Source organism: Zalophus californianus, chromosome 11, assembly GCF_009762305.2.
Source record: "Zalophus californianus isolate mZalCal1 chromosome 11, mZalCal1.pri.v2, whole genome shotgun sequence".
In the NCBI taxonomy this organism is placed as follows: Eukaryota; Metazoa; Chordata; class Mammalia; order Carnivora; family Otariidae; genus Zalophus; species Zalophus californianus.
The window spans coordinates 5330181-5354908 of record NC_045605.1 but is presented as its reverse complement, the minus strand read 5'-3'; the positions used below and the strand labels follow the sequence as shown (position 1 = coordinate 5354908).

Here is a 24728-nt window from a genome sequence, read left to right as displayed (position 1 = left end):
ATAGAGAATTATACATTTTAGGATTGTATACCTATTCCACACATTGAACACAGGGTCAGATAGCCCAAATACTAAACTTAAATAAAACTTGAATGTTCAGTTAAATGGTCCTTATAGTTAACTGTTACCAAAAAACAAAATGAGAGGGCGCCTGGGTGGCTCAGTTGGTTGGGCGACTGCCTTCGGCTCAGGTCATGATCCTGGAGTCCCGGGATTGAGTCCCGCATCAGGTTCCCTGCTCAGCAGGGAGTCTGCTTCTCCCTCTGACCCTCTTCCCTCTCATGCTCTCTATCTCTCATTCTCACTCTCAAATAAATAAATAAAATCTTAAAAAAAAACAAATGAGATATTTAAATTTAGGAAAAGGGCAGAGTGGCACTGGTCACCCAGGGAATCAATATTGGACTGAGAAGAGAGTTGACTTTAAGGAAGAGAGCAAGAGAAATAAAACAGGAGGGAACAAGAGGAGCCAATTCCATTTTTTTTTCCATTTTTACTGTAGTAATTTTTCAAGTGCATAAACAGCACTTTGAAAAAAATGTAATTAAAACAAATTGTTAAAAATTATGGAAGCAGCCCAAGTGTCCATCGATAGGTGAATGGATAAAGAAGATGTGGTGTGTGTGTATATATACACAATGGAATATTAGTCATAAAAAAGAATGAAATCTTGTTTTTTGCAACAACATGGATGGATCCAGAGAGTATTATGCTAAGTGAAATAAGTCAGTCAGAGAAAGACAGATACCATATGATTTTACTCATGTGGAATCTAAGAAACAAAACAAAAACAAAGGGGGAAAAAAAGAGGCAAACCAAGAAACAGACTCTGAGCTATAGAGAACACACTGATGGTCACCAGAGGGGAGGTGCGTTGGGGGAATGGGGGAAACAGGTGATGGGTATGAAGGAGGGCACTTGTTATGATGAGCACCAGGTGATGTGTGTAAGTGTTGCATCACTATATTGTGCATCTGAAACTAATATAACATTGTATGTTAACTACACTGGAATTTAAAAAAAATCAGTGTGGTTAATGGTAGTAATAGCTTGATAAATTATAAAACATTTCACCTAGCCTTCTCTGTTTCCTGATTTTTTTCCAGAAAATTATTTCATTTTAAAAAATTACATTTTGTCATGTCAGTCTAGAAAAAAAGCACTGAAATCCACATTGAGATGTAAAGACACAGTCTACTGCCTATAAGGGTTTTTCTGCCCTAAAGGAAATCAAAAGAATAGATGACAAGGAAATGCTTCTGAATGAAACACGTAACTTTCATAGAAGAGACAAAAAAGATTTACTGTTAAATCGAATCCAATCTCCAAATATGATTGTGGGTCTAATATATCCTTCATGCCCAACTGCAGTCTTAAATTTTTGGTTTAACTTAATTTAAAATGAATTGCCTTCTTATCATCTTCCCAAAGAAATAAAATATATGTCAGAGGTTTCAAAAAGACATTTGCTGTATAATTAAATCACCCTTAATGACTGAATAAGGAAAAGACAGCTAATTAGCTGAAGTGTCTGCAGAAGAATGCTGTGGAGACCATGTGGAAATGGAGTTTTGTGATGAGCCCCAATTGCTAGTGCCCAGAATCCCTCCCTCCAAGAGACAGACCTATACGCAGCACTCTCTGAAAGTCTCTTCAACTACAGCTCCATGTCTTTGGCAATTAAAAGCCTTTCTCAGCGATAATGCGAAGTTCTCCCCTATGCACATCTAAAAGACAGTTTGTTACCTACCTAAACTGTCTCTAAATATATCTGCCTGCGGAATTTATTCTACCCAATGTCCTTAGCCCAAAATTTTACTGAAAAACTCTTCTACCCAAGGGAAAACATAAAGCTAATTTTAAACGTCATGTACATTGCCAAATGCATTTTAATATTTCCAATATGAGATGACTAAATTACAAAGTTCTGAAGTCTTCATATAAAAACCATCTCTCCCTCCCACACATGCCAGTCTTCTTGACAAGCAAGTAGGAACCATCTCCAAGATTATCAGCCTGTCATAAACTGAAGGAATATTTTTGATGGAGCAGAATCAGCTTAGGCACATTTACAATGTGAACATTTACTGTTAGTGTAATTAAAACAGGTGTCGCACGGAGCCACTGTTGATAAATGGGCTCCTTTGATTTCATCTTCTGATATCAGGGCATCCATCAGATTTCTTACTGCAGCTCAGAAGCATAAGCATAAATCATAACAGAACTAGAGAGTTGCTGCTATTTACAAATATGAAAAAGGCATCTTTTTTTCTTTATTCTTCATCTGAAAACCAGACATATTGAAGATGATTGTGACAGGGAGAGAGGGAGAGCATGCTAGCGAGCTCAGCGCTACAGAAATACTAAGAACGTGCCACGTGTTCTGTGTTTACAACAGCATAAATGCGTTCTTACTGTGGATTTATGTCGGGGTTAATTTTCTTCAGTTCCATGATGTCCTCTATAGTTTTCTCAATGGCGTCAGGGTGAACACTCACTGAGGTCTGCAGCAGCTGGAAGACATGGTTCAGGCAACTCCTTCGTCAAGAGCATCAGCGGCTTGAGTGGGATCTATTTAGATGGGACTTCAAGTATTTGCTTAGAGCTTTTAGTTTAATTAAAACTAAACTAAAAGCAAAAATTGGTTTCATATTTGAATTCTTGTAAATTAGACATTTTCACAATAGGGGGGTAGTGCAGTCTTCCTGATGAAGGTAATTAACATAAAACAGAAATAAGTATTTTTTTTTACTATTTTCATCTTTTTCAAGCTACTTATATTGAAATATTATTTTATTTTTCTTATCCAATATACATGGTTTCCATTGTTAATGGGCACTATGCCAATGACTAAGTGAAGTACATGGAGGATATAGTCTTGGGGATGCCAAAGTTAAGTAATAATATTCAAGAATCTTGAAGAAAAACACCCCAGATTTTCTCTCTTATGTGGATGCTTAACTGCTATACAAGCTCGCATAGTGGCTTCTCTGATTTTCTTGGGAAATCTTGAGTATAAAGTTAAGTGATTTGGATATTTAAGAAATGCCAGAGAGTTAACATTGCTCTTATTTTCAAGGAATATTTATTCTATAATTTGGAAGGTATAAAAAATCAACTTCAACCATGAAGTCATAAGTGCATCATAAATCTGCCTAAAAATTCACATATAGTAGCTGCTCTCATGTCAAAAGTGGAGTGGCTTGTGATGGGCAAATAACTCTTTCTTCTCAGTTTGCACAGCCATTGGTATATTTTTGTTTCTTAAAATGTTTAGTTTTTGATAATGGAGGTAAGCTGCCGAGTGAAAAGTTGCTGGAAAATATAGAAACAATTTTACTTACCTTGCTTTTTGAATCCCTCAGTGATGTTTCTGTAAAAGTGACAATTAAAAAAAGCCATTCAAAAATTTTCCTTTACAAGTGGTTTAAAATTACTATACACAAATATAACACACTATTCCACAATCGGACCAAGCTTACATTTTGCTTACTTCTTTGTTTCATGCTTACCGATTTTCATGGTTCTAGAAGCCCCAGGCTTGGTATTGTAACAGATCCGTTGCAATTCACATCTTCCAGTCAGCTTCCTCATTACAAATTTTAGGCAGCGCCACAAAAATTTACAGTAAAAATACAGGCACACCTGGAACAACATTCTGTCAAAGACAAAAGACAGCACCCTTCCACTAGAACTCTGGAAGAGAACAGAAAGCAGCCACCACCAGCAGGAAAAGCCCAGAAGAAAATCAAACATTAGACTTCTGGGCTTACAAGCATATTTTATTTTTCTAATCCCATGTTATTTTTATTTGACATATCTATAAAACCCATTATTGGGAGGGAAGCCCAGGGTCTGTGACGATGCACTATCACTGCAAGCAACTCCAGAACGCTCTATTCTAGTAAATTTGATATTCCAAAAACTGAGGGTGAGGCTCAGCCAAGAATCCTTTCTTACTCTACCTTTGCCTAAAAACATTTTGAAAATAAATCAGTACATAAGTACCTTGAAAACGTATCCTTGTGTTTGAGAAGTTGGCTCTCCCTTAGTCTTGGGGAAGAACATGCTATGGCAGCTCTCTTCTTCTGCCTCTGTAGACAGCCTCTCAGCTCGTCCCAGTCAATTTCCAGCCCCTCCTTAGTGCCTTTTTTGGCCAGGGGGCCACTATTTTGATTCTTCCTCTCTTTGGTTCTTGCTCTCATTCTTCTCCTCCCTCTGTCTGCTCTCCTTTAGGCACTCTTGTCCCCCTACTGGACTTGCTTGTGTAGCACCTGTCTTCTCTGCTGCCCAGTCCCACTACTTCTTGGACTTGCCAGAAGGCTCCTCATCAGTTCATTGAACAAGTGGGTTGACCTTTAGTTCTCCAACATTCTCTGATTTAAACCTTCCCCACACTCTACCTCTTGACAAGTTTGTTCTTGGCTCTTGCTAACAAAGTTTTCTTTACAGCACCCTCTAGCTCACTCCAATAATTCCTCAACAAACTATCAAGTGTATAGTCGCCAACCATGTACTTATGTCTTTGGCACACGGGGATTTGTGTTTTATGCGGACTTTTATTTTTAATATGTGAGTTTCTTCCACTTCATGGTACTGTTTAGAGTCTCAAAATGACTCAAGCTACACAAGTAAAGAGGACTTCTCATCCAGGAACTTATATTCAACCCATCTTCTCTTCCTACCATGCATTCCTTGGAGGCAGAATTATTTATATAACTTCCTATTGGTGTCATTTCTAAAAGATGTTTCTTTTTCACAAATGTTCACTAATTCCCTCCAACTCTAACATAAGGCGATCCAGGGTCACTCAGATTAATAATAGTTAACTAACAGCCTTAGTGATGTGATCCATCTATGAATATGAACCAACACTTTGTGTTCCTTTGCTTAATTGCTCTGGCTCTAATATCTTGGACAGCCTGTGTTAAAAATAAAAATTCTAATAGGCTTACTTGTACAAGGGCATGGGATCTATATCATGTAAATGCAAAGGGAACGAGGGAAACAGTAAGTAACGAAACTGCTATGCTAAGATAACACAATGGAATCCTTTGTAGGCAACAAAATTATGTTCTAGAAGATCTAGTAACATGAGAAAATGTCATAATATGCTTAACAAATAGAAAAAATTAGAAATAAACACATATGAAATGATCTACTTTTTCTTTAAAAAAAAATTTAATGGTTGGGTGCCTGGGTGGTTCAGTTGGTTTAGTATCTGACTCTTGATTTCAGCTGTGGTCACGATCTCAGGGTCTTGAGAACAAGCCCTGTGCCAGGCTCCACGTTGCATGTGGAGCCTGCTTAAGATTCTCTCTCCCTCTCTCTCCGTCCCTCCCCATCCCTCTCTCTCGGAAAAAAAAAAATTGTGATGTATGAACTAGAAGAAAAAGATGCAGGATATACAACAAAAATGTTAACAGTGGTATTTCTAGGTAAAGGAATTATGAGTACTTTCATTTTTGGCTAAGTATATTTTCCTTTTGTACATTTTATTTTATTTAAGAAAAAAGGTTGTAACAGTTAAAATGTATAAAATGATCACCAAAAGCCATTAAAAAAATGCATATAAAATATCTATGTGAAGTCAGATTCTGCTGCAAGATAAAAAACGGACTTACTATCTCATAAAATCTGAAATTCAACTATTTTAGTCAAATACATCCTAAAATGTATTAGGATTGAGGTTATCAGCTTCCCTCCCCCCCAAAAAGGTAACCTAAAAATAAATTTAGAGAAACTCCTTTTTTTTTTTTTTTTAATTTTATTTATTTGTTTGAGAGAGCCTGAGCACGCACAAGTGGGGGATGGGGCAGAGGGAGAAGCAGGCTCCCCCGCTGAGCGAGGAGCCCAATGCAGGACTCCATCCCAGGACCTGGGATCATGACCTGAGCTGATGGCAGATGCTTAACCAGCTGAGTCACCCAGGGGCCGCTGGAGGAACATTTTAATTCTATGAGTGAGAAATGTTATGAAACTTCAACTTTCTCTCTTGGAAAAAATTTTCTGTTTTTCCACCTAGTAGATAGCCATGCCAGAAGAAAAGACTGAGCAATATCTTTGTTAAATGGTCACCAGCCAAGTGGTAATGATATTACAGGTTGGCTTTTTGCCTGTTACTAAGTTGAGGATAAAAGCTTTACATGATCTGTTCTTATGGTGCCCATGTAATTTGCCTAGCACAGGAGCCAACTCCACAAACGAAGCCTCTTCAGTTCATGTGTCAGGACTCCTAGGACAATCAGGTTCTTGTAGTACCAAATCTTCCTAGACAAAAGGGTTCTGATTATTGTTCAAGGAGTATCTTTGTATTTACTCTACTTAGGGTGCAAGCCACCAGACCATTTTATAGCTTAAATTAAACTAGAAAGTTTCCCCCATGCAACTTCTCCATCAGATCCATACACAGATGTGGCTTGAGGCCTACAAGTGTCTTCCTAGGGCCAGGGAGTGTCCAGGTGTACAGTGGCTTCTAGACCATCTGTAATTTCTCCCACTGGCCTCCTTGCACGTGAGAAGAAAATGCCTGGGGAGCTGTGTTGCGTTAAGACAGCCTTACATAAAAGGAGAGAAAAGACATCATGTTCTGTTTGCTTTTCTTTTTTCTTTTTTTTCAACTCCCCTGAGGAGGTTCCTACTGTCAAAGACTGGAAAACTCAGTGGAAATGTACAGTGAGGGGTTCGAGATGCTGCATCATCCCTCTGGGCTCATCTCTCTGAGGTGTACCGCATCCCTCTCAAAAAAGTCACAGAAACAGTCACAAACTGTGTACAAAAAATGCCCATTCACTTGCAAAGTGACATTTATACACTGCTTCTTTACTCTTTTGTAATTTCTGGGCCAGTTGTCCTGATAATATTAATTATGAAGGATATTATGTTAATTTTTTTCCTAATGGGCCAAAACACCCACAAATATTTCATTAAAATGCCAGCTCGCTGTGCTAGGCACTGTGTTTTTTGCTTTGCTAGGTACTTTGTATTTTTTCAAGCCAGATCATCAGGTCAGTGTTTTGACAGACATAATTTATTTTGCATTTAGATCATAAATCTAAGGCATGGTCAGAGATGGAAACACCAGTGCTGCCCTTTACTTGGGAAGCCTTACTTTGATGACAAAAACAATATCCAACTTGCTTGGATAGGACCAGATCAGCAAAGCCTCCCTATGAGCATCTCAGGATGGCTGTTCTTCACCATTGGGTGTTGCCAGGGGCTTACTTTTTAAATTTTTGGACCTATTTAAGTCCCCAAATTGTAAAGTTTAAGAAAAAACTGTTGAAGGTCCAGAGGAGAATAAACATGATTAAATATTTTGGGAGAAATTTGAGAGAATATTTTGGCATGCTTACCCTGAAAAGGAAGAACTTAAGAAATGGATCTTCAAATGCTCTCAAGTTGATCAGTGGTTGGTTTAGGAGAAAAGGGAAGGAAGGAAGGAAGGAAGGGAGGGAGGGAGGGAGGGAGGGAGGGAGGGAGGGATGAAGTAAGGAAGTAAGGAAGGAAGGAAGGAAGGAAGGAAGGAAGGAAGGAAGGAAAGAAGGAAGGAAGGAAGGAAGGAAGGAAGGAAGGAAGGAAGGAAGGAAGGAAGGAAGGAAGGAAGGAAGTTCCTACTCTGAGAATAAGAATTACAGCCACACCCTCTCCACTATTTGAACACTATTCAGAGGTTTTATAATTCTGCTTGGTCTTTCCTCCTGGCCTAACTCACCAAAACAAGAGGCTTACTTTTAATTAGGGGAATCTTTTGCTTTTTTTCTTTATAACACTAGACTCATTTTCTTAGTTCTGATGGAAGATTCTCAACTCAGTACTGAAAAGATCTACATTTGGTAGGAACAACAATAACATTCTCAAGAGTACTAGGAGAAAATACTGATCACTATCCCGTTTTTAATAATTGTATGCATAGACAGCAATTTTTGTGTTCGTTTCTGTTTCTTTTTTTAATCACAGCATTTGGGGATGGTGTTCCAGAAGGACTTATTGGGGCTTCCTAACAACGAATGCCTTGCACAAGCATTGGGAGAAACTGATTTAATAATAAGAACTACTTATGCATGTTTTATTTCCAACATTTTCTATTACAACTGTTTATTAATACGCTGCTGAGTAAGGTTTATGGTGGAGTTCACAGCAGTGTTTTTCCATAAGGCAGTTATGAACACTTCTATTATTTAACATCCATTCTCTGGCTTGAACCAGAATAGCCATCCAATGTAAATTATTCAAAATGGATTATATCTCTAACACCTGTCTTGTTGTGCTTTGTTAGAGGAACCCACACAGCAGGGATGAGGCCTCTGAAATGGGAGAATCACCCGGAACCATGCAGCCCCCTGCCTGCAGCGTGGGAGGTGTGGGCACCTGTAGTGCAACACTACTCCAGCATCTTAAATTTGTGACTTATGTCTTCGTTTGGAATAATAAGAGAAAAGTGGCTTATTTTGAACAGTTTCAATGAGTTTGCTAATGAAAGTTAATTCTTGCTTGAAGAAATCCTGTAATAAATAAGAAGTACACTACTGGTGAGGAAGGATACATACAAAATAATCACATTTCTTGGTCAAACCACAGTTTCCTACATGAAACACTTTCCATCTAAGTGTCCACAAAGAACAACAAACTGCTCAATGTTTCCAGCATTTCATGCATTTTCTCAAATGATATTTAAAAAACTTTAGTTGTTCTACTGGAGTTCCTAATTAGGGGCACTGGCAATCAATAAAAATTAACTTGTCAGTAGGGGTTTGGCCTAGTCAATGGGCCCCTCTCTATAATGAGCTTATTACTACTAAGAGAGGCTGGACAGGACCTGATGCATGAACTGATATTATGAAATCACAAAGAACCATTTGTGGGCCTCTAGAAGAACAAGAATGTTTCCCCCCATCGAGCCCAGTGCCCTGGGCATGAAGATCACACTGCCTTTGAAAAGTAGTGATATAAATTTATCCTGGATTGACACCATTCCAAATTCTATTGCTAGAGCAAAGGGCACTGTTTTTACACTCCAGGGAAATTTTATCTGAGGGCTTAGAGAGCAATAGCTGACAGAGGGATAACTAAAACAATAAATAAATTCATGGTTTATCTAGTATAGACTAGACTAGATATGGACCCTCAACTCTACAGTCTAGAGCATATGGATCTAGAACTCTGTGGTCGTATCTATGGTCTAGATATGGACCCTCAACTCTATGGTCAAATAATCTTTGACAAAGCAGGAAAAAATATGCAATGGAAAACAGTCTCCTCAATAAATGGTGCTGGGAAAATTGGACAGCTATATACAGAAGAATGAAACTTGACCATTCTCTAACACCATACACAAAGATAAACTCAAAATGGATGAAAGACCTCAATGTGAGACAGGAATCCATCAAAATCCTAGAGGAGAACATAGGCAGTAACCTCTTCGACATCGGCCACAGCAACTTCTTTCAAGACACATCTCCAAAGGCTAGTGAAACAAAAGCAAAAATGAACTTTTGGGACTTCATCAAGATAAAAAGCTTCTGCACAGTAAAGGAAACAGTCAACAAAACAAGGAGGCAACCCACAGAATGGGAGAAGATATTTGCAAATGACACTGCAGATAAAGGGCTGGTATCCAAGATCTATAAAGAACTTCTCAAACTCAACACCCAAAAAACAAATAATCCAGTCAAAAAATGGGCAGAAGACATGAACAGACACTTCTCCAAAGAAGACATACAAGTGGCTAACAGACAAATGTTCAACATCATTAGCCATCAGGAAAATTCAAATCAAAACCACACTGAGATACCACCTTACACCAGTTAGAATGGCAAAAATTGACAAGGCAAGAAACAACAAATGTTGGAAAGGTTGTGGAGAAAGGGGAACCCTCCTACACTGTTGGTGGGAATGCAAGTTGGTACAGCCACTTTGGAAAACGGTGTGGAGGTGCCTCAAAAAATTAAAAATAGAGCTACCCTATGACTCAGCAATTGCACTACTGGGTATTTACCCCAAAGACACAGATGTAGTGAAAAGAAGGGCCATATGCACCCCAATGTTCATAGCAGCAATGTCCACAATAGCCAAACTGTGGAGAGAGCCGAGATGCCCTTCAACAGATGAATGGATAAAGAAGACGTGGTCCATATACACAATGGAATATTCCTCAGCCATCAGAAAGGATGAATACCCAACTTTTACATCAACATGGATGGGACTGGAGGAGATGATGCTAAGTGGAATAAGTCAAGCAGAGAAAGTCAATTATCATATGGTTTCACTTATTTGTGGAACATAAGGAACAGCGTGGAGGACATTAGGAGAAGGAAGGGAAAAATGGGGGGGGAATCGGAGGGAGAGATGAACCATGAGAGACGATGGACTCTGAGAAACAAACTGAGGGTTTTGGGGTGGCTGGGGGGATGGGTTAGCCCGGTGATGGGTACTAAGGAGGGCGTGTACTGCATGGAACACTGGGTGTTGTACAAAAACAATGAATCGTGGATTACTGCATCAAAAACTGGTGATGTATGGTGACTAACATAACATAATAAAATAAAAGTGAAAAATAAAAATAAAAAATAAAAAAATAACTAAAAAAGTATTTAAACATAATCTCAAATATAAAGTCTTATTATAAATAAAAATATTTTTGGAAATATAATATAAATAAATAAATATGAAATAAAATAATATAAAATAAAAATTAAAAAAGTCATCATCCTTAATAGGCCTCAGAATCTTCTAGAGGGATAAGGAGTTGGCCTGTTACTCTTAGAGATTCACTACGTAGAGGATGTTCTCAGTATTATGAATACATTAATTTCTGTTGAGTTAAAGACCTGGAGTAGCTGAAGGAAAGAGATTTGAGATGACTTGGGGAGAAAAATGAAAAATGATCATTGAAAGTTCCTTCACGGAACTGAACAAATACAAAATGAGAAACTGTGTAGTACAGAACATGGGGGTGAGGATATGGCAGAGGGAAGAGGTGAATAGGAGTGAAGAACTTAATGTCACTGCAAATCCCATGCCCATCCCTTATCCACAAAGAACTTCTAGTCTAGTAAAGAAAATGACAGTAAAAACAGAAACAGTGTGATAATTCTATAAAAGAAATGGCCCAGAGTGTGAGAGAGGCAGAGGAGAGAAAGCACCTTCCTCCGAGATTGGACAGGAAAGCCAGCTCTTGGCGACCTGATTCTCCTGACAAGGAGGCAGAAACAACATGGAAAATCAGCATGCCTTCCTCCCTTCAGAACAAAAGTGAAACATTCAATAGTTCAATGAATGAAATGCAAACCAACACTTATTGAGTGTCCCTGGCTTTCATTTATCTTGCTCATGCTCTGGAGGAAGAGCTTCCCCAACAGTGAAGTGGCCAAGAGTCAGTCTTGAAAAGCTGAGGGAAAGCAAAGGGGCAGGAGAGAGGGCTGCCAACAGAGGAGCTCTAACACAGCTAGATGGTGAGGTCACCCACAGGAAACTGCCTAGAAAACTTTTCAGGTTAACATATTTCAACAAGGATACGGAAACAGTTTTTTGTTGTTTTATTTGAACGCAGGGAACAAAATAATTTAAAATATATGTATGTGTAGATATACATACATGTGTTCATGTGTGTGTGCGCACACATATGTATATACATATATGATCGACGTGCATGTGTGCGTGTTTGTGTCCTAAGAAAGAGAAAACTATGGCTAAAAGTACCGGTCTCCAGTGAGAGAGGTATTTGGATGCTCAGGCCATAAACCTTCCCCTTTTCAGGACTCCGCCTCTGTATTTCCTAAGCTCAGTCATCGTTTCAAGCAATGTTAACCAAATTCTGGAACAACTACATGCATGACTCTACGCACCTTCTACCCTTTAAAAGTAGTGGAAATGGGTTGGTGCTGAGTGGAAACACCGCTTGATTAAGTAGGGAAGTGTCTGGAAGCCTGACTTCCGTTCTAGCCTCGATTTGCCGCTATGAACTATGACTTCGGACAAGACACTTTGCTTCTCTGGGTCTCTGCCCTCTCATTCTTCAGGTGAAGGGAATGGACTAGCTTTCTGGCTCTGAGAGAAGGCTAGACGTGTGTCGCAAGGCAAAAAGAGTTTTCATCAGACTCTCCCTTCTCTTCAAGTCCCACTGTAGATCTGGCTGAAAAGGTTCCCATGCTCCTGGGCTGTGTCATGCCCGGCCTGCAAAGGTCTCCGAGAACTGCCCCAAGTTTATCTTTGCCACTTCTCTTCTACTCACCCTAAAAAGGGTCTACAGCCAATAAACCTGGACCACTTGCTGCTTGTGGCAGCTGGTCACACTTTCTCAGCCCTTTTCCTTCCCAGCATCTTCTCCACCTCCCACACTCTCTGTCCTTAATTAAAAATACTGACTTCCAGTCCTTCCTTTCCCTCAGCCTCCCCTCAGTGAAGCCTTCCCTGAACATTCCTGCCACAAAATGCCTGTGGCACATCGGAGAGCACATTGCTACTTCTATCAGAGCTTTGTATGTGTGTGCCTCATCTCTGTAGCAAGTGGTAGGTTTGGAGCAGAGGTCCCCACATATTCGCTTTTGTGTCACCTACAACACCTCACAACAGGCCCAGAGTGAGGAGGTAACATGCTGCAAAAATGATGAGAAACATCTCTGAAGGCAGACGGGCCTGCCTTCAAATATCTGTGTGCCCCTGGATGAGTTATTTAACTTTGCTGAGCCTTCTTGCCTTGCTCTGTATAAAGGGATAGTAATCCCCACTTTGTTACAATTGTTATAAAGAGAAAATAAAAATTAAAAATGTGGGATTCTACTAGAATTATTAGCAGTAAGTGCCTACTAAATGAATCAGTGGACCGAGATATTAATCAAGTGTGAAGGATTTAAAAAACCAATTTACAGATCTTTTTGTTAGTTGGAAGCCTTTATTTACCTAATGATAGCAGTAAAATACTTCCCCCCCCTTCACTGCTTTATAGCCAGCACTTGGGTATAAGTTTGTTCTATTTCTCAAAATTTCTCCCAAGGAGGTGTGAGTGTGACAGATGCTTTCCTTCCCGCTCTTCTGCCTAAGGGAAACAGGTATGCAGTGGAGTCCACAGCCAAGAAAGTGAGATCCCGAGGCTAGCACAGTTGGAAGCAATTATTTACATGGAGTGACTTAAAAGATTCCCTTTATTAGAAAATTTCATAATGTTCTGATAACTTTTTACAGTTCAATACAATTTCAATAAAAAATCCTAGCATGGGAAAAGATCTTAGTGCAAGTTTTAAGCCATCCCTATTATATACATCAACTTAATTAAAATTAATAAAATATATAAACTAAACCCTAAGCCTCAGTTCTATTTGGGGCTCAAAAAGTGCCCCCTCTTCTTCTGATCATCTACATAAATTCACTTCTTCTGCATTTTATCTTTGTATTCCCTTAATGCAGACCATGGCTAAAGTCACTGAATGACTACAGGTTACTTATCCAGTCTCCTATATCTGCTCTCAATTTCAAATATACCCATCAGCTGGGTGTACTAATCCTGTGGCAATGACTTCTAATATTTCATGTAATGTTTTTTTAATCAAATACTTTCTGCACTCTGCTATGCTCTGAACAGTCACACCATCGATACATTTGGTGACAGTTACACTGATGGCAGCAGTGAGCTAGAAAGAGCGGAGTGTGGGTATCATGTCACTTAACTGTGGATTAAAATCCATTCTTTACCCCAACTTGGTTTAAGATTAACCTCATTTCTTCTGGAGCTATACATGAAGCATTTCATTCTAGAGCAACTCAGAGGCTGACAGATTTTAACCACTCTGTGGGCTTTTAAATAATACTGAATTCTTCTCAGAATCAACTCCTTATTCTGCATAATGTATTTGCTGAGCTCAGGAATAAACACCTAATTTGTTCAGGCTGTGTTTACATAGCCTCCTCTTTGGTTCAAATGAAAAGATTGCCGAAATTGTCCCACATCTGTGCAAAGGGACTACAGGGGGAAAAAGGCAATCTTTTTTTTTTTTTTAAAGATTTTATTTATTTATTTGAGAGACAGAGAGAACGAGAGAGATAGAAAGCACGAGAGGGAAGAGGGTCAGAGGGAGAAGCAGACTCCCCGCCGAGCAGGAAGCCCGATGTGGGACTCGATCCCGGGACTCCAGGATCATGACCTGAGCCGAAGGCAGTCGCCCAATCAACTGAGCCACCCAGGCACCCAAAAAGGCAATCTTAAATGACCTGATAGAGCTTGTAATTCAGGGCAATTCTCCTTGCCCTCTTACCCTTCCGATTCCATAAACACCAACATATAGTGAATATGTACGTTATTACTTAATAAAAAGCATTAAAAACACAAACTAAGGCCAAAGCAATAGTCAGCTTGGGGCAGTGATTGAATTTCCTTTTATTATTTCAAAACCAATGGTCACTGAAAATCCTCAAGTTTCTTTCTTGATATGTAATCTGTTACCCTGGCTTCCGTTTCATATAAATGATCAGTGTCAAGTAATATTTATAAAACGTGTCTCGAGTTGAAAGAGAAGGATTTGTATCAGAACATGGAACTGACTGGGGTGTGCTGGTTCTGTTCTTCTTGGTGCTGGCCTGCTGTGAAGTCACAGCAGGGTTTTACCAGACTAGTTCTCAGTTCCAAATACAAATTAATTACAAAAATGTTCTCGTCTCTACTAGACACAGTGTTGTAGCTATTCAGCTTAACAGAAGACTAGCAGAAACAAATGCTACTATTTCTCCTAAAATGGCTGGTTGTAAGGCTGCTCAAGTTTTTCTAAATGAAGACTCTGAAGAAGAAATCCAGTAGACGAATCTTGCCCCAGACTTCACCACTATCATCTCCCCCTTTTCAAAAGGAGTTCCTGACCCCTAAGCTTCATCTAACACTAAAACCTTCTGCAACTAAGAGACGCCATGTTTACATTCAGGAGGGATTCATAAATACCAATTTTTCATGAATGTGTAAGTAGATGGGTTAAGTACCATGGCAGCCACAATCATGTCAGGTCAGTACTTTGCTGGCATATGTCCTAGTGATTTTTCAAATACTACCCTTTTACACAGCTAAGATAAACAGGCTGAGGAGTATTCTGTACAATAACACCAAAGCTAATGCCTATAAGCTGTTTAACAGTGACCTCCTGAGAGGTTTCCGTAATTCTAAGACCAGTAGCCCCACCAAAACACAGTGAATCCCACACAAACTGATCTAGGTGTTCCGGACACAGTGACGCAATCAAAATCAGTGAGGGAAAGAAAATCTTAAATGGAAGCCACTAAAAGAATGAAATCATTTCCTCAAAGAAGTGAGCCCACTAATTACTTGCTTAGAGAAAACAGCCAGAGCAAGGCGCAGGAATGTGTAATAGAGGTAGGCTATCTTGAGGAAAAGAAACTTAATATTCTGGAAAGTATGTATTATTTTCTAACTTTCGGGACCAGAATAACTCTATTTGTCGTACTTTAATATGATGTAAAATTTCTCTGGGAATTTCATTAATGGATTGTGAATGGCTGTTAAATACTCTTAAAAATAATTATAATTATAGGTCCAGCCAAATGGCTTTCAGAACAATACAATATCACTACAGAACACACCAGCATATATGTTACTCTATATAGCACAATCTTGAGGGAACCAACAATGCAGGGTTCAGAGGCATCAAGGAGGCAGGAAGAGCAAAAGCTTAGAATGCATATATTATATATATATATATATATATATATATGCACATATATATGTTTTATATGCATATATATATTTTTTTACCAAAAAGGAATATTTGAAAATGCCTGTATGAATGGCCAGCTAACTAAAATGTAAATTAAGGAATATTTAAAATTACTTTTTTCAGGAAAATAATTCCACACAAATTATACTGATTCCTTAACTACTTACTGATTCCTCAAACCTCGACCTTAAGGCTTTAGAGACACATGGCATCCAGGTTGTCCAAAGTACACCTGCCCTGTGCTTTTGTGCTTGTGCTCTCTTATGATCTCTTGTAATCTCCTACTGGTAAGTGCTCTCTTAGCATCAGTATTCAGATAGGGCAGCAGAGGAAACTTGTGACCAAATTATTCTTAGCTAAAATACAATGCTATTTTATGCAATCCTAAGACATCTGGTTATAGGATTACAAATGGTGAACAGAGAACTATTTTCCTAATTCGGAAGGAAGTCTCTCCATTTTAGAGGGCTCAAGCAGGCCAAAAATACTTACCTCAGGAAGTGCTTCATTGTGCCCGTTTTGATTATCTAGGTGTTATCCAAACTGTCTCCAAGTAATTGCTTCCAAACTTGCCTTTGTCAGAGTAAGTGTAAGCTGTGGGAAGAAATTTAATATATTTACTATTAATGGGGCTAGAAATCCCAAACCCAAGATTACTGCTTACCTTAATAAGCAGATAATGTGCTATGCACCCAGAACGTGATCAACTAAACTGCTCACATAGCATTGCAATTCGGTGGATGGAGATTATAGCCAAAGGCTTTCACTTTATAATTACATAATTAGTCTTTCATTGTAAGTCCCTTGCTGGAGAAGGAATTCGTTTCATAAGCAACCTCTTCAATAGTAAGGGTTTTCTCTGTTTTGGGTATTATTCCTATATTTTGAAGAACAGTATTTGTAAGAAAAATAGAAATGAAGAATCATGAAATTAACTATCCTAATTTCTAGATATCTGGTGGCCTTAAATGTGGTAGCCTCAACTTTCCAGAAGTACAACTCAAAAGTAACTAGAAGCAACTAGTAATGTCTTTAGGCTAAAAATTAGATGTTAAAGAGCCAAGTACTTCAAACAAATGAATGTTATGCCCTCACCCCCTCCCCTTTTGGCACTTTGAACAAAACAGGAAAATTTTCCATTTGCCTAGCACTTTCCGGTTTATAGTTGGCTTCCGCAAAGTCTACGGGCTATTGGTCTTCTTCCTCCTTTTTTTTTTTTTTTAAGATTTTATTTATTTATTTGAGAGAGAGAGAGAGAGAGAGACAGCATGAGAGGGGAGAAGGTCAGAGGGAGAAGCAGGCTCCCCGCTGAGCCGGGAGCCCGATGCGGGACTCGATCCCGGGACTCCGGGATCATGACCTGAGCCGAAGGCAGTTGCTTAACCAACTGAGCCACCCAGGCGCCCGGTCTTCTTCCTCCTGACAGGGAGGTTGCCAGAAGCTGCCTACAAAGCAGCAAGTTGGGGCAAGATAGAAAGGTACAGACCAGAGAAGAGAGAGTGGCTGGAGGTGCTGAGAGAAGAGACGAACGGAGCCCCAGCATGTAAGAGCAAGGCCACAGCTGAGGGTGCAGACACGTGGCTCGGGGCACAGACACCACTACCAACCAGAACAGCCCAGGAAGGTGGGCAGCTCAGCCCAAATAAAAGCCAGGTTTTTCCTTTAATACATATGCTTCTGTAACTGTTCCATGAATGCTTGAAAAAGAGATCTACACCTCAACTTAAGATTGTGGTTGCTGGGGCACCTGGGTGGCTCAGTCGGTTAAGCGGCTGCCTTCGGCTCAGGTCATGATCCTGGGGTCCTGGGATGGAGCCCCGCATCGGGCTCCCTGCTCAGCAGAGAGCCTGCTTTTCTCTCTCTGCCTGCCTCTCTGCTTACTTGTGCTCTCTCTCTATCTCTCTGTCAAACAAATAAAATAAAATCTTTAAAAAAAAAAAAGATTGTGGTTGCTTCTGGGAGGCGAGGGAAGGGGTTAGGACTGGGGAAAACTGGCCTTTGATTTCTTGTTTTATTTCTTAACATATATCTGAAGCAAAACAAAGGGAAAAAACACCTGCTTATTTTGGGTGGTAGGAAGATACATTAGTATTTGTGCTTTTGTGGCTTTTAAAAATGAATCCGGTTTTGTATTAAAAAGTGTTATACCTACCCAGAGCCCAGATCGTGGTTTTACAATTAAGGGAACCAGGACTCCTTGGAAAAATAGCTGATTCTAGGGCAGGGGCAGGGAGTACACAAGATGAACCTGAAGTGTCTTGTGCCAGAAAGTAAGGGAGTGCTTAAAAGAGAGACAATCAAGGATATGTCAAATAAACACAGGAGCCAACAGAAAAAGTTCCCAATGGACAAAACTGGAACTATTTAAGTAACAAAATAAATAAAGTAGTATTGGATTATTGCCCAAAGTAGAAAATAAATATCCATGATTGCATACTGATACAAATAAATAAAGAAAGAATATATAAGTGTCTAGTACAAATGAATTCCAAATAATTTATGTGGATACTCTGCCCTCAAGGAGGTGGAGCCTAACTCCTAACCCCTTGAATGTAGACTGGACATAGTGTAGTGACCTCCTGAGTGCAAAATGGAAAGGGGGGAAATTAGTAACCCTGCACTACAGAAACCTGGCAAATACTACCTCAGCTAGGTGATCAAGTTAACATCACAGTGGTAAGTCATGTTGACACTCTGTACCCTTGATATGAGGTGATCTAAATGGTACTTAACCTCTGCAGTCTTCCTCCTCCAAGCTCATAACCTGGTCTAATCATGAGAAAAACATCACATAAATTCTTATTGATGGATACTCCACAAAATACCCAATCAGTACTCCTTATAACTCTCAAGATCATCAAAAAGAAGGGAAGTCTGAGAAACTGTCAAGGCCAAGAGGTACCTAAGGAGACATGGATACTAAATAGAATGTGGTATCCTGGATGGGATCTTGAAACAGAAAAAGGACATTAGGTTAAAAACTAAGGAAATCTGGGGGCACCTGGCTGGCTAAGTTGGAGGAGCATGTGACGCTTGATCTTGGAGATTATGAGTTCAAGCCCCACACTGGGTGTAGAGATTACTAAAAAATAAGTAAACTTAAGGAAAAAAACTAAGGAAATCTGAATAGCATGGCTTTAGTTAATAATTAGGTATTCACATTGGTCCATTAGTTGTGACAAATGTATCACATTAATGTAAGATGTTAACAATAGGGAAAACTGGGTGCCAGTGTAAGGTAACTCTTTGTGTTGTCTTTGTAACTTTTCTCTAAATCTAAAACTATACTAAAATTTAAAAGAAATGTTAGGGCCTACTCTGCTCTAGACACAGAGTTAGGTGCTAGGGGTACAGGTTGAACAAGTGGGCATGGGTTCCGTCCGTCCCCTTGAGGGAGAGAGAGAAGAGAAGATGATAGAAACAAATGGGTACTTAACCACAATATTACAAGTGGAAACAGCCGCTGTGATTGTGAGCATGAGAGATGCATACTTTAGATGTAGGGGTCAGGGGCTCCCCAGACAGCACATGCAAAATCCTAGAAGGAAGAGAATACACAGCGTGTAGAGGGGAAATGTTCTCTATGACCTAGTTGTGTTCGGTGAGAGGGACAGGTAAAAAGGGATGGCAAAGTATGGAAAGGCAAGAAGTCTCAGAAGGCTTTGTAAGCAATATTGAAGACATTTGAACCTCATACCCTGAGCAATGGGGAACTACTGAAAGTTTTCAAACTGAGATGTGACATGACCAGACTTCTAGTTTTAAAATATACTCTGATTGTGGTATGAAGAGTAAGTTAGATTGTGTTAGAATTGTACGTAGGGGCACCATTTAGATTGTTACAACAATCCAGGCAGAGATACTAGTGGCTGGAGAGGGCGATGGACAGAGAAAGAAGTGTGATGGATTTGAGAGATACTTAGAAGGTAAAATCAAGTGGACTTTTGTTAATTTACTGATTAGGGAACATTAGTGGAGGAAAAGGAGTCGTCAAACATTATGCCTATCCCTAGGGCTAGACAGTAGAATCTTCCACTAAGAAATGGAATTCTGGAGATGCAGATCTAAGGGTCTAGGTGTATTTGGAGGTCTTTGGGGCATTCTGAACTTGCAAGGTCAAGTGGTAGTGTGGATATACATGGATCTGAAAGTCAGGAGAGAAATCCAGTTGGAGACAAAGATCTGGGCTTCCTCAGCATATTGATGGTAATTAAAATCACAATCCAGGGGTGCCTGGGTGGCTCAGTCATTAAGTGTCTGCCTTCGGCTCAGGTCAAGATCCCAGGGTCCTGGGGTGGAGCCCCGCATCGGGCTCCCTGCTCGGCGGGAAGTCTGCTTCTCCCTCTCCCACTCCCCCTGCTTGTGTTCCCTCTCTCGCTGTCTCTCTCTGTCAAATAAATAAATAAAGTCTTAAAAAAATTCTTGGGGGCACTTGGGGGCTCAGTGGGTGAAGGAAATACTAAATAGTGTATACAACATTTGTTGCTCATAACAATAGTTTTTCTGTTATTAGGGTAATAAATTAGAATTGTACTACTAAGGCAATAAAGAAAAATAAATTTCAGAGAGATTTTATCAAAATAAACATAATTATATCCTTAAATGGTTTAATTTGTTATCTAGAAAACTGGTTTATCTAAAAAATTTTCATAATGATGTGGGATAAGTGAAATATTATAATACTTCAGCTTCTTGTCATCTACATAAGTATTCCTGAATCTATCCATTAAAAAAAAAACTTTTTGAATTCTTATATGCTAGCATCATGCTGGGTAATATAACATAGTTTAATACTGCAAGGGAGCTTTACTATTTAAAGGAAAATTCAGCAAACATGGCAGCGTGTGCATGGTGGTTAAGAGCATAAGTTTTAGAGACAGAGTTCATATCTGGGATCTACCACTTGCCAAGTGGCTTTAGACAAGGTGTTTAACTTCTCTAGGGTTTAGTTTTCTCCCTGGTAGATGGGGAAAGAAATTAAAACTGCCTTGTAGGATTGTACTAAGGATTGAATGAACTAAAGCATGTAAGGTGCTTAGCATAGTGGTAGGTGTACAATATGCACTAAATGAGTTGGTACTCGTTATTATCAGTATTTTATCATTCTTATTAAAGACTCTTCTTTTTTTTTTTTTTTTTAAAGATTTTATTTATTTATTTGAGAGAGAGAGAATGAGAGAGAGAACACATGAGAAGGGGGAGGGTCAGAGGGAGAAGCAGACTCCCTGCCGAGCAGGGGGCCCGATGCGGGACTCGATCCAGGGACTCCAGGATCATGACCTGAGCCGAAGGCAGTCGCTCAACCAACTGAGCCACCCAGGCGCCCCATTAAAGACTCTTCTAAAATGAAAGGTCATTTTGTCAAGTGAAGAATCACTGAGGAGATAGTTTAGATAAATCCTGGAAAGTTGTGACCTGAACTGGGACACTGACAGTGGTGGTGGAGAGAAGTGAACAGACATGGAAAATACTGAGAAGGTAGCATCAACTGGACTTACTGGTTGGATGGGAAAAGTGAAGGGATGGAAAATAATAATTAGTTCCAATTATCTGTCCCCCAAACAGGAAACAAAGACAGCAATTAGTTCTAATTATCTGTCCCCCAAAGAGGAGACACCAAAAATGGCTTTGGGTGGAAAGCCTATGTAAATGCTGTTTAACTCAGTGCTCACTGGGTATTCATTCAATAGCTTCTTTAAGGGCGCCTGGGTGGCTCAGTTGGTTAAGCGACTGCCTTTGGCTCAGGTCATGATCCTGGAGTCCCGGGATCGAGTCTCGCATCGGGTTCCCTGCTGGGAAGGGAGTCTGCTTCTCCCTCTGACCCTCCCCCCTCTCATGCTCTATCTCATTCTCTCTCTCAAATAAATAAATAAAATATTTTAAAAAATAGCTTCTTTAAATGTTTTCTATAAGAAAAAAATTACTGATTTTTTAAAATTTAAAGTTTTTTAAATCTGGCTTTGTTTTAAAGGAGGCACATTTGTCAACGTCCTAGTTGCTATTAACTAGACAATCTGTGTAAAGGTAGGAACATGCAACAAATAGTGTGAAAGTATGATACTCCAAGCCACTATGATTTAAAAAAAATGTCTTTTGAGTTGCTTTTCCCCTGAGTGGTGCTGAGTTAATCTATGCCTTTGTGGCCAAAGCAGCATTTTTCAAGTGCTGGGCAGGGCCAGGGTTTAGGGAGAATTTGCAGCTGCTTCTGGTCTGCACAGCATTTTAACAAAAGGGTAGGCTGGGTAGATTCTCAAGTATTTTACACAGCAGCCTGTTGACCTTAACTCAGTTAAGTCACTTGGCCTTGTTTGTATCTGTCTCACTACATGAAAAACACTGATATGAACTTCTTGTTTAATTCAGATTTATTCAGGTATTATTTATATAAAGTTCACCCTCTTTTGGTCAGACACGAACTCTAATGCCCCCCTGCTTTGCAGCATGCAAGGACAATGTGGGAACCACTCTTGTGCCATCTCTTCCCTGTAACTTCCTTGCTGAAGGGGTTTTTAACCAGGCAGACATCAGAATTCCCTGTTGTTTTAAATCTCTCCTGTTGTCCTGAAGTGATGTGCTTCCTGTTTCTTTCCCCTCTGGACTACATGCTCTTTTAGAGCACCAGGGAAGCCCCAGGGCCTGATACGATGCCAGGCACATTGGGGGCTCAGAATGGATTTGTTGGAGTGAACTCAGCACCCTTCTACAGCAATGCACTTCTTTAATAGCGCTATTCTGTAACAGCACCAATAAAACAAATGAAAAATCTCCCCGCTGGAAGAAAAAGAAAACCCTGTAGATTTTTTTAAACCAAAATAAAGAATATGATCATAATCATGGGTTTCCTGATCCTTCCAGTTTATCTGCAGTGATTCCTCTTCACATGTATGAGTCCACTACCCGGACCTGTTCCAAAGGGAAGGATCAAATGACTGTGTTTGATGCATCAAACACCTCCGAGATCAGTTGACACTTCAGTGCTGTGTGTGGGGTTATGTCCCCTTTGTACTTTTTTTTTTTTCCAGCTGGGAAGAGAGGGGCAGCAGGTGTGGTCTGCGCCTCTGAGAACTCATCCTCTCACCTGGTATCAGGGAACCTGCCCTGCCTCCTTTGAGTGAGAACCCCCTAAGGCTCTTTGTAGAGTCCCTCGGGGTGACCCTGCCTCTTAGAAACCAATCTATCTATTGAGCATCCCAGGGAATGAATTAGACACTCAACTAGAGGAAAGAGAAATCCTTTCAATAAAATCATAACCCCTATGTGAGACTAAAAAATCGATGTTGTATGTAGCCCTTCAAATTCTGGCTAAGTCCCCTATAACAACCAAAATGCTTGTGGACTCATAATGTTTATATGTAAATAAAAGACAGTCTACAAAGTGAACAGTGTTCTACTCTCACAACTTGCCTAATTTGGGATTATCCTAGTTTAAAAAAAAAGTTAGGGGCGCCTGGGTGGCTCAGTTGGTTAAGCGACTGCCTTCGGCTCGGGTCATGATCCCAGGGTCCTGCGATCGAGCCCCACATCGGGCTCCCTGCTCAGCGGGAAGCCTGCTTCTCCTTCTCCCACTCCCCCTGCTTGTGTTCCCTCTCTCTCTGTCTCTCTCTCTGTCAATTAAATAAATAAAATCTTTAAGAAAAAAAAAATAAAAATAAAAAAAAGTTATATGGAACACATTTAAAAAATAAAATTTAATTTACATATTTAGTCTCAGCCTAAAGGTTTGTGAATAATAGCTGATATTTACAAAGCGCTTACCATATGCCATATTCTATGAGCTTTGTTTATAGTAACTTACTTAACAGTCATCCTATGAAGTGAATAATTATTATTATCTCCATTTTACAGCTGGGAAAATTGAGGCACAGAGAGGTAAAGCAACCTTCCCATGGTTACACAGCTACTGCTGGCAGAGCAGAGCTGGGATTCAGAGCCTTGCAGCCTGGCTCCTGAGGCATTGCTATTAATCACTCTCCTGTGCTGCCTTTGGAAACCGCTGAAGTAAAATTCTGGACTGACAAAAGAGTGAAAGAAATGAATAGTGTATTCAATTCAAACTAAACTGCAGAGCTGGGGATAATCAAGGCCTGGATGTACATCTGCACTTGAAAACTTCGTGTTCCTCTGGGAGCTAGCTAGGGGACTCTTGCATAATAAGGGTTACTCTTCCACTAAAAATTAACCTCTTTCCTTTCCTGAAGCAAATGCACTGCAGATCTGAAAGTTTCCAAACAAGAACATTTTATGGGGACTTACACAACAGAGCCCCAACGGGTGGGTTTTATATCCTCTCTTGAGGCCACATTTCCAAGGACATATGAATCCTCGGTAGTATAATTCTGAAGTAACTACTAGTAAAAGTTCCCTTCCCCTCAATGTAAATCTAGTGCTCCCTTGGGGGAAATCCAGTGAAATCCAAGCTCTAGGTTCATAGTGCTGTTTGTGTGGTGATTGCATTCTTCCCAAATTATTCTTTGAGTCATTGATCAGTGTGACAGGGTCTTCAAATCAGCATTTTCTCTGGGTTTGGTTTCAGTCCACCTCTGTGTGTTTTTGTTTTCATAATACACTACACCTTTCCCTTTGCAAATGAAAATATTTACCTTTTTTTTTTTTACTGTACATAAACTGTATATAATGGCTGGTAAAATATTCCACATCTACCTAGGAAATATATTAACTTGAATGAGTTTTCTTGAAGTCATTGAAAAGCAAAATAAGTTCCATTCTTTAGATTTCCCTAACTGCTTCTGTTGTTTTCTTTTCACGCTACAGCACAACTAAGGAGAAAAAAATCAAACGGGTCAATCTCAAAATGTGTGATTATAATCTGGAGATGAAAACACATTGCACTCCCCCTCCCCTGAATCTGGATTCAAAAGACAAAAGTTTGGGCAACAGTTTTTAGCAGTTGTGAAAAAAACGTCCACTTAGCAGTTGGGTTGGGGGCACACCTACAGCTTAACTCTGCAGGTGATAAAGTCAAGGTCAGCAGTAGCAAATGATTTGCCACTGATT

General features: G+C 39.7%; 1 protein-coding gene across 3 annotated transcripts in view; it reads right to left on the bottom strand.

Moving 5' to 3' along the window:
- The window catches only part of ELMOD1 (ELMO domain containing 1), a 66659-nt gene that overhangs the window by 27479 nt on the left and 14452 nt on the right, over window positions 1–24728 (bottom strand). The window contains exons 2-5 of one of the 3 annotated variants that reach the window (XM_027581399.2): window positions 16206–16307; window positions 3513–3658; window positions 3345–3373; window positions 2416–2513 (exon numbers count right to left, since the gene is read on the bottom strand). In XM_027581399.2, the coding sequence (XP_027437200.1) occupies window positions 2416–2513; window positions 3345–3373; window positions 3513–3658; window positions 16206–16222 (290 nt within the window). In that variant the 5' untranslated portion in view covers window positions 16223–16307. Of the gene's footprint in view, window positions 1–2415; window positions 2514–3344; window positions 3374–3512; window positions 3697–16205; window positions 16308–24728 lie in introns of those variants that run through there. The other 2 variants (XM_027581400.2, XM_027581397.2) reach the window with 2 other exon arrangements.